This window comes from Cherax quadricarinatus, chromosome 73 (assembly GCF_038502225.1).
Source record: "Cherax quadricarinatus isolate ZL_2023a chromosome 73, ASM3850222v1, whole genome shotgun sequence".
Lineage (NCBI taxonomy): Eukaryota > Metazoa > Arthropoda > Malacostraca > Decapoda > Parastacidae > Cherax > Cherax quadricarinatus.
The window spans coordinates 11290845-11301901 of NC_091364.1; the positions used below are offsets into that span (position 1 = coordinate 11290845).

Genomic DNA, 11057 nt, shown 5'->3' on the forward strand with positions numbered 1-11057 from the left:
GCTCCATCTATTTTTATACCTGTTTTTATGCAACAATTATGGTCAGAGTTTGTAGTATACTCTGTTCTAGTTATTATCTCCTCCAGTTTTCCATAACGGGGTAGTTGGAATTTGTCCTCAAGTAAGATTAATAACTCTTCGAGTCATACCATCTTCATCATTCTCTCTCTTTATACGATGTTAATTTTCCTACACGGTATTAAGTTAATTTTCAATCTATTAACAGATCACTCGCAAGGTTTCATTTTTCCTTCCTACAGCCACACATCCCCGTTTGGTGCTAAATTCCCCACTCTCTTCCCTCCCTAAAATTGCTTCTTCTCACATAGTGCTAACATCTTCACCTCCTTCCCACGTGGTGTTAACTCTCTTCCATATGGTGATAACCTTCCTTCACATAGTGTTAACTCTCTTCATATTAACCCTCCCCCTATGTGTTCACCCTGCCTACATATTAACTCTCCTTCACGTGGTGTTAACCCTTCATCACATAGTGTTAACTTTCTCCACGTGTTGTTGCCCCTCCCCTACACAATGTTAACGTGCCCAACACTACACATCACGTGGTTAACATGGTGCTGGTCGGCATCTTTCAAGATTTCCTGATAAACTTCTTTGCCTTATTCTTTTATCTTAATCCAAATCTATTTCCGGAAGGCTGAAAAAATTCCCCTCTCCCCTCCCTCCCTCCCTCCCTCTCTCGCTCTCTCTCTCTCTACACCCTCCTCCTATTTCTCCTGCTCATACCCTTTTCTTCCTCTTCCCATTTTTTCTCCTATTTCCGTATAATTTTAAATATTTCTGCATTTTAAAATCTAAGCTCTGCTGTCTTGTGAAGTATTTCTTAAGATATCCCTCACAGGGAGGTAATCCTCAAAGTATCCTCTTTGAGGGAGGACTTCCTCAAAGTATCCTTCAAAAGGAGGTATCTCTCGAGGTACCTTGGAGAATACCTCGCAAATTCAGCTCACTGTAACAAGTTAAGAGCTGTTATCCTACCTCGACTAATTTACAAGCTAACAGCTGTTATCCTACCTCAGCTAATTTATCAGCTAAGAGCTGTTATTCTATCTCAACTAATTACCATTTTTTTGTAATATTTAAAGTCTGGTATTACTACTCATCAAGACTACTCACAATAGTTGACTACCACAAGGTGTACTAGTACTGCCAGGTGAACAGGGAGTTGAACCCCAGCTTCTTTGGTTTAGTGGCGCTCTGACCACAAAGCTACGGGTCACTTGGTAAGTGGTCGACGTTTGTCATACAGGTGAGATTTGTTATGGGGACACAAATGTACTGATGTACTGTTGACACTAGTGGAAATCAAAAACTAAACAGAGGAAAAATCATCACGTGGGAATTGGTTGAGAAACTTGGTACTCACTTCTACAACTGACTTGAAAAGCTGAACACTCAACTCATTCCTACCTTCTACAACTAACTTGATAGCTTGAGCAAAAGATGATCCTGCTTCGCAAATTTCCTCTTAGGGCGCAAACGGCTATGCATAATCAGGCATTCCCGCGGCATTCTCACCCTTGCGCTTCCAGGACACAAGGGTGAGAATGGCTGCTCCCAGCGTGTGCTGTTTAACGTCTTAATAGGTCGCTGTAACTACTAATTACTATAAGGTGTTATTAGCAGTCAATGGTATTGATTAAGCAAATGTGGCTATAGTCTCCTTCGTTAGTCTCAGCCCTAATTCACGCCCCCCGTTGCTGGCCTCGGTATCGGGGGGGGGGGAGCTGCCAAGGGTGATTAAGGGAGAGTCCCAAGGTGTGGCAAGGGGCACTGAGAAGGGATAAGAGAGCCCCCCAGGGAGAAGGGGTAAGGGGGAGCACCAGGGTGAAGGGGTGATGAAAAGAGGTAAGGGAGAGCTCTTCTTGGCCCCAAGGGCTGCGAAGAGTTATTAGCGGACAGCTTAGGGTGCAGAGAGGCTGAGGGTGTAGAAAGGTAGGCTGAGAGTGCAGAAAGAGACGCTGAGGGTGTAGACAGAGAGGCTGAGGGTGTAGAAAGAGGCTGAGGGTGCAGAAAGCGAGGCTGAGGGTGTAGACAGAGAGGCTAAGGGTGTAGAAAGAGATGCTGAGGGTGTAGAAAGAGATGCTGAGGGTGTAGAAAGAGAGGTTGAGGGTGCAGAAAGAGAGGCTGAGGGTGTTTAAAGTTTACGAAAGATGTTAAAGGCGCTTGAAAGGTGCCGCGAAGTGCAGGAGTACCAAAAAAAGTGTCAGGTGCCAAAGGGGGAAGCGCTAAACCCGTATAGGTTACACAACGCCTGTGTAATGGGACTTGATGAGGTTGATTCACGAGAAGGTTTACTCCAGTTCCTCAGATCAAACACCAGCATGAAGGCACCCCTCTTGAAGTGTGTCAAGGAGGTAGATGGGAAGGTTGAAAGTGACAGCGCTAAGGGTGCCAGAATCAAGTGTCTTACAGGGAGCAAACCTTCCCTTTAATCCACTCAAGTGTACATAGCTCTCAGGAAAACGTTTGTTCTGGTACAACAGTTGGGGGAGGTAAGGAAAATTATTGTCCTAGTACAACAGTTGAGGGATGTAAGGAAAATGATTGTCCTGGTACAACAGTTGGGGATGTAAGGAAAATTGTCCTGGTACAACAGTTGGACGATGTAAATAAAACGTTTATAGCTGGAGGCTATCAGGAAAACGTTTGCTCTGTTACAACAGTTGGGGAAGGTAAGGAAAATGATTGTCCTGGTACAACAGTTGGGATATGAGGATAAAACGTTTGTCCTGGTACAATAGTTGGAAGATGGAAAATAAAACGTTTGTCCTGGTACAACAGTTGGGCGATGTAAAAAAATTCGCTTATGGTACAACAGATGAAGGATGCCAGGAAAACGTTTATCCTGGTACAATAGTTGGGGGATGTTAGGAAAACGTTTGTCTTGGTATAACAGTTCGATGTAAAGAAAACGTTTATTCTGGTACAACAACTGGGGATATAAGAGAAACGTTTGTCCTGATGCAACAGTCGGAAGATGTCAGGAAAATTCTTGTCCTTCAATTGTTGTACCCGAACAAGAAAAAAGTTTGTCCTGGTATAATAGTTGAAGGTGAAGGAACAGTAGAAAACTTTGATACTGGAACAAAAGTTGAAAGATATACGTGTAGTGTATGGTTACTTTCGTTCCAGGATGAATTGTTGTACTCCATCTCTTGTTCCAGGATAAATGTTTTGCTTATATCATGTTCATCCTGGAACAAGATCTAGAGGAAATAAGGAAAATATTCTGGAACAAGAGCTGGAGTAACTATAAAAGCGTACATCCTGGAACAACGGCTGGAGCATAAACATCCTGGAACAACGGCTGGAGTACAAACATCCTGGAACAACGGTTGAAGCACAAACATCCTGGAACAACGGCTGGAGTACAAACATCCTGGAGCAACGGCTGGCGTACTAAAGCAAAAAAAAAATTGCCTGATTGATGGGTATGCTGGCTTAAGCATTCCCCGGCAACCCCGTGTGAGAAAGATGTTAGAGAAACCAGTTGTTTCTCACAGATGTTAAAATGTGATTATGCAAGATGATAGCAAGAGTCAGTGAGGTAGAACAGTGCTGTACCAGACTGGACAGCCAGCAGCAGCAAGTACATTGCTGATGCTACAGCGGTTACACTCTGCTGAGGGAGAGAGAACGCCTATGGCTCAAGTGTCGACAGTACCGGTTCAGGTGTCGACAATACCGGTTCAGGTGTCGACAATACCGGTTTAAGTGTCGACAATACCGCGTTCAGGTAGTATTTTGACATGGCAGACGAGAAGAAAGCAATGCGAAGGGGCAAGAATCAAAAATCTTTCTCAACAGTGTTACAAAACTAGACCTGGGGGGGGGGCAGGACGGAGGCGCTCCTGCAATGCACTTTCACCCACCGAGGGAATCCACCTCCACCCATGACCAGACATTCTAGGTGACCCGAGAGCCTGCCTTCTAGTCGACCTCTCCTACCACGTCTTCGTCACATGACCTGCTAGTTTTCACTGATCTTCAGAATGACAAGCTCGCAAACATATGTAAAAATCGTGCTTAAGGGAGTGTGTTACACCTGCCTCGTTCTGCAGAGCAAGGTTTGAAAATGTCTCAAGTCGGTTTTAATATGAGTTTTCTTTTTTTTTTTATCGTCTGAGTCGGATTTAGTGTCTCCTCTTTTGCAATGTTCATCCTTACACAGCTGTTATATAGGGGCCAAAACTGAACCTAATTTACGATTGCTGTAGAGGACCATCTCGCCCGGAAGACTGAGGGACACCACTGAGCGAGCTTTTTTTTTTTTGCATTATACAATTGTCTACAAGGTAAATGACCCTAAAAGAAGCTGTTCATAAGACTCAAAATCACCAGTTGGCCCACAAATAAACTCGCCTCAATGAAAGTCAGGGCTTGAGACCGATAAATATACACAACGCCGCAGTAAATAGTCTTAATGCCCAGATCTGATTGGCGATAAAATGAACGGGGGCCAGGCGGCGGTCGGGAGCAAGTCTTCCACTGTTATCTGGAGGGTAGCTGAGTGCAACGGGTTGATTGTTTCTCTGTGATCGTCACATTGTCATGTCATCTTTACTCGCTTACTGAGAATATTGATGAGTCACATGTCAGCTCATGATGGCGGCGGCGGCGGCGGCCACCTATACCGTGCGCAGTCTAACCTCTGCCGCATGACAAGACATAAATTGGTTCGCGCCCGCGAAGCTGCGCATCGCTTTATAACAGCGATAAACGAGCGTAAAACATTACCTCCACGACCATTAAAGACCATTAAAACCAGACATAAAGTCTAAGAAACAGATCCAATCTAAAAGAAACCACAACTAGTGACGTTTAGATGGAAACAAAACAATAAAAGAGAAGCAGTATTCCCGTCTTACCTCCGCGCCTCCCTCAGCCACACACACACAACACCATGTGAGAGCCAGGGAGGGGAGGGGAAAAAGAGCGGAGGGGAAAAGTGAGGGTGGGGAAAGAGAGGGTGGGGAAAGAGAGGGGAGGGGAAAAAGTGAGAGGGAGGGGAAAAAGAGCGGAGGGGAAAAGTGAGGGAAAAAGTGAGAAGGTGTGGGGGAAGTGACAGGAACAAGAACGTAAGAGGAATGAGAAAATGAGAGGAAGGAGGAACTGAACTGGGCAACACTCGGGTACCTGGGTAACACTCGGGTACCTGGGCGCAACACTGGTACATGGGCAACACTCAGGTACCTGGGCAATACTCAGGTACCTGGGCAACACTCAGGTACCTGGGCAACACTATGGTATCTATTTCCGAAACGTTTCGCCTACACAGTAGGATTCTTCAGTCGAATACAGAGGTGACTAAATAGGGAGAGAGTAGTGGTGGGGAGGTAAACCTGTGATCAGTCTATCAAGCTTGTAGTTTTGAGACATGGGCGAAACGTTTCGAAAATGTCTTGCATAATAAGGGGCTTTTTGTAAAGAATGAAAAGGCACAATACCGTGACTGGAACAGTATACAGATAACCCGCACAGAGGAGAAGCCTGTGACGACGTTTCGGTCTGACTCGGACCGAAACGCCGTCATAAATTTCTCGTATGTGCGGGTTATTTGTGTGAAGTTTATTTGTTTGTAAAGATACCCAAGTTTTGTACATGTGTCTTATTCATTTACCTGTCGTTATTGTTTACCATTATACTAATTGTATAGATACCTCTTCTCTATCGGGCGAAGAACATACCAGGTATAGGGGAAACTTGGGTAAGTTTCTTCCTGACCAGGAGGAATTTACACAGTGGAAACAAAAATGTTAAGTAAAAGGAAATAAGTGCAACTAATATGATATTTTACTGTGGCAACGTTTCGCTCTCCAGGAGCTTTGTCAAGCCGTTACATACTGTCGGAAAGAAAAATCTTGGAGGAGGAGGATATAACATCTCCAGAAAATGACAATATTATTTGGAATAAACACATTCAGAGGTGATTTATTCTTTTTACGTCTTTTTCTCCTTGAGTTTTAGGTTACTAGGAAGCGTCGTACTGTTGATGGCGTCGTTAAAAGAATTGCTAGTAGACGCAGCACCATACGGCCCACGCTGCAACCCATGAGTGTACGTCTTTCCAAATTATCGCTAAAAGTCGACAAAAATGGCTTCTCGGTCGCGCCAGCCAATAACCTTACCCCCCGAGACACACACTGGTGCAGTTTCTCGCCGGAATTCTATCAACAAGCCGAAAGGGACGCAAAAACAAGCTGAAATGTATCTCTAAGACACTCATACCCCACCCCTTCCCTTCCTCCTCCCGGAGAACCCAGGTTAACTTGACCATAACCCTTCCTCCGCCTCTTCCTTGCTTCTTTTCCTCATCTTTCTCTTCCAACTGGTTCTCCTTCTCCAACTCTTCGTTATCCTCTTTCAACTTCTTTTCCTCTTATTCTTCCTCCAACTCGCCCTTGTCCTTCCTTTCTGCTGCTTCAACACGTCCTAGTCTTCCTCTTTCTCTTCTCCACCAACACCACCTCTCCTACCTCTTCCTTTCCTCCTTGTGCTTTCTCGCCTTGTCCTTCTAATCTTCCTCTTGTTACTTCACCAATACCACCACTACTACCACCGCCTCCGCCTCTGCCACCGCCACCGCCACCGTCACCGCCTCCGCCTCCGCCACCGCCACCGCCTCCGCCACCGTCACCGCCTCCGCCTCCCTTCTTTCCCTTAACTCTTTCCCACCCTCCTTCCCTCCCTCCCTCGTCCTGCTTCCTCCCACCCTCCTGTCCCCCCCCCACCCACCCCGGCCTCGGTAACAGCAGGCAGTGCGGCGCTTTTCATGTGTTTGGTGTACAGTGTCTTCTGTATAATTTGACTGGTAGATGGATTTATTTGCTTTGCCCAGAGAACCGACGTCGACAGGGCATTGTGATGAAATGAATTCCTCGGCGAGTATTGTGAAAGGGGTCATAATTCTGAGGGTGTTTGGGAATTGGTGTTAGCTTAGCGAATCTCTTGTTTTAATTGTGTCTGTTGGGTGATTTATTTAAGAGTTGGGGATGTGTGCGTTGGGTAATGTTATTGTTGGGGACATTTCAAAGTTTGGGGGCTGTTCAGTTCGAAAATATCTAAGTGATGGAAGGCTTTGCTGGAAATGGTTAAGCGGGAGATGCTTTGAGTTTTAAAAATGTTTACGTTTTAGGTGGTTTGAATCTTTAAAAATATCTGCGTTTTAGATGCACTCAATCTTTAAAAAGTTTAATTTTAGAAGTGTATTGTATATTTCAAGTTGTTGATTAGTCAGTTTAGTATGATAGACCGGGCAAGGCTTACGCTGAAAACATATCAAGTTAGGATGACTTAAACTTAGACATTGTTATGTGTAAATCAGATAGACTATCTTTGGAGGGAATGTTATGTTTCATAAGAGCAGAGAATGCTGTCATTCTACGCCACTAAAACTTCAAAAACAAGCCTCTATCTTAAATTTTTCGCTCATAATTGAGCGAAACAAAGTCTTGGAGTGCTTTACTTTTAACCTGTCGGTCGCCTTGTTTCGTAAGTCGCCATCACCGGCCTCTGTTGTCGCCATAAATCACGTTGTGCACGCTTCCTAACCCCACTGTTTTCAAGGTGACGTTTAATACATATGTCCGTCACTACTGTCAATGTAAACTGAGATTTGACAGCTTTGTGAACATAATAGATTGTGGAAACAAGGAGGCATGGGGGCGTGAACTCTAACCTGTGTAACAGTAACAGCCTGGTTGATCAGGCCCTGATTCACATGGAGGCCTGGTCGTGGACCGGCCGCGGGGGCGTTGATCCCGGGAATACCCTCCAGGTAGACTGCAGGTAAGGGATCATCGCCCCCGCGGCACGGCCTCAGACCGGTCCTCCTAAATTAGAAATCAAATATTACAGGAATTAGAACCATTAAAAAACCCACATGAAAGTAATTAGTATTTACTGTTTGTAGGTAGATATCTATACAGTTTACCTGTTGTACTGTAAGTCTGAGACAGAAAGGATCTGATATTTGCCAGAGTGAAAAATATTTAATAGGCATCCGTTTTACAGCCATATGACTGGGCGGTTGTACCTTGCTGGCTGGTTGGTGTCTCTCAGTCTACTAGTAGCAAAGTTGTAAAATGAGAAGCGGTGAGATTATTCTCCGAGACTTGATCCCTACCACCGGGGGATCGAACCTGGCTCCTTTATATTGTGAGTGAAACACTCTGGGATATAGCTTGCTATCCAAACTGGGTGCAAATAAATGGCAAAATGAATCTTGTCACAGTCATTAATATAGCCTCTAGAAATCATTAACACGCGTTGCCCACTAATAAGCACAACATACGTCTAAATTTGTAAAGTAAAAAGCTGTAAGAATCCAGTTGAACACTGACAACCATCATTCATGTCATCTCAGACTGCAATAAAAACATTAAGTGTGGAGATTACCACGTTTGTAAATGACCCCTTAACACTTTGTTAGTTAGCAGTTGTCAATGACACTTGTCGATAAACACTTGGCCTGTGTGGTTTGTGTGTGTGTGTGTGTGTGTGTGTGTGTGTGTGTGTGTGTGTGTGTGTGTGTGTATTTTAGATATTGTCCACTCTTTATATAAGCACACAACAAACAGAATTAAAGAGGATATAAACAGACCAGGCCCATCTAATGGAGACATCTTTGGGCAGGAACCTAGAATTAGAGAATTACAGAGTCACAACTAACAATCAATACATCGTAAACACCACAATGCACTTAAACTAGTAACAGATTTATACATTATGCTACATATACCTGCTACTTGAAGAGTGTCAAGAAAACATTTTATATATCAATATTTACCTGAATATTAGAACTCCAAGATATGAAGACCGATATTAAAGATATACAGTCAATTCTCTTATAAATCTCCTCTATACAGTGAACTTTTTTTTTGTAAGTGCATTTGAAACAAGTACATCCAAAATTGAATAGAGGATGGAAGAGCCTTCATAGTAAATGTTATTCAATTTTGCATGCGCTTCTTCAGTGACATTAACAGAAACCATACTGTATAGAGGAGCTTTACAAAAATACCCCAGTTGAAAAGCTTCTATTTCGAGCTCAAGATTTACTCAGAGTTACAAGCCACATACAACAGAATAACTTGACTTTACAATACACAACTACAAGCTTCTACTGTGTTAAGCTCCTACTTATTGTCAGTGAACCACTCTTAAATTATAAATGATCATTACCTGGCTGGCTCAGCCATGGAATGTGTTGATAGTCTAATGCTATGCTGTACAAGATACAGTCTACGCTTGGAAGATAGACATTACCTCTTTTAACTTATTATGGCTTTTCTATAACAAAATTATGTAAGTTACCTGGACTCAGGATTAGTGTGCAGAGTACTTGGTACTGGGTACCCTTAAAGAGTACATGGGAAAGACAGTATGGGTCTTGGAAAGTCCACACCGAGGCTGTCTGTTGAGAACTATGTACTTCTACGTAGATTAAGAACGATCTTATATATAAAAAGTCACTTATGAGATGTTATATAACTATTACGTAAACGTTTCGCTCACCGTGGGATTTATCCGTTACTCGAGTAATAATCCGGACGAAACGTTTCTATTATAAAGTTACCTAACGTTTCACAGGTGTCTTTCATACATTCGTGGGTGTTACATTCTTTGTTTGTAAAAACAGGTTGTGTGTTTACAATTGGACAAACAAAAGATCATAATCTCCGTCTGTACTAACAGGTTTATCTTGTTGCTGTATAGTCCAGTCCAAAAACTTGGCTCTGTCCAGTGTATACATGGGATCACTTCTCAAATGACACACAGTGATGTAGTAAGATGACAGTAAACAGGTGATATCACAATATGCAAAATAACCACAATGAAAAAATAGTGAAATTTCAAGCGATTTCGTTATTTCTCACATTATCAAGGATTAGTGAGAAATTGCGAGAAGTGCTTGGAATTTCAATATTTTTTGACTGGCTCTGTCCAGTGTATACATGGGATCACTTCTCACATTACGCAATGTATATACAGACTGAGGGATTTGAGGGAGTTCCGATTCAGATCTTTCCCTTATCAAATCACTGAATAGGTGGGGATCGAACCTATGCCAAGCAAGTCCTAATAAGCTCTTAGGCCAGTGTGTTATCCACTGGTTCATGCCGGCTTAGCAAGATTCATTCAGTTAGGTATACCTCTATATACCATAAGAAAGTTAGCATGGGCCACCACTGTGACCACAGTTGTAGGTTTTTACAAACGAATCTCCCACCACTTATGTAATTTATTTCAATCGTGTTATTATGATTTCATGAGTCATTTCAGTTATCAGTTTTGGTTTAATTTGTTACTGTTTCCAGAATCAATATAACATTTGTTTACATGCAACTTGGACAGAGACTACTGGCATTCCCTCGATGGAAGTCCACTTCTTGTATTTTACAGATTATGCAGTTGTTTTGTATTTCACTCTTTTGTAAGATATTTATAAATGATAATTTTGGCACATTACTGTAAATGAAAAAATTAGATTTGTATTTACTTTTAAGATACGAGTCTTGTCAATGGGCTTTACCTGGAGGGGTGTTAATTCTTAAAGATTTTCTACTACAAAGCCACAATGTGTGTGCAGCTGTTTTCTGGGTACATTTAAGAACGTAAGAATGAAGGAGCACTGCAGTAGGCCTGCTGGCCCATGCTAGGCATGTCCAACTCACACCAACACCCACTCATGTACCTGCCTCTCTATTTTTTCAAGCTGCCTTTTTATACACGTTGCGTTATATTTACGAAGAAGCGTTTTTTTTAAGCTTATTACACATAATTCGTTCGAAATGTAGTGAAATGTAAAGCAGAGCAGTCTGGGGTGATTTTAAGGTGTATATGCTAAAACTGAGAATGCAAAAAAAGAACACTTCTCACTACAAGAGTCTGGGAGGAAAAAAAAAAAGTGTTTTTGTTTCAAGTGAGACGTGTTGTAAAGGTGAAGCTTGAAAGTGAGTTAAGGTGAAGCTTGAAAGTGAGTTAAGGTGAAGCTTGAAAGTGAGTTAAGGTGAAGCTTGAAAGTGAGTTAA

General features: G+C 42.8%; 1 protein-coding gene across 12 annotated transcripts in view; it reads right to left on the reverse strand.

Annotated features, from left to right (window-relative positions):
- The window catches only part of ct (homeobox protein, cut), a 992784-nt gene that overhangs the window by 260477 nt on the left and 721250 nt on the right, over positions 1–11057 (reverse strand). For 9 of the 12 annotated variants that reach the window (XM_070100612.1, XM_070100607.1, XM_070100610.1 and 6 more), the window contains one exon: positions 8627–8662. The exons of the other annotated variants lie outside the window; for them this stretch is intronic. In XM_070100612.1, coding sequence (XP_069956713.1) covers positions 8627–8662 — 36 coding nt within the window. The remainder of the gene's footprint in view (positions 1–8626; positions 8663–11057) is intronic. 12 annotated transcript variants of the gene reach the window in all.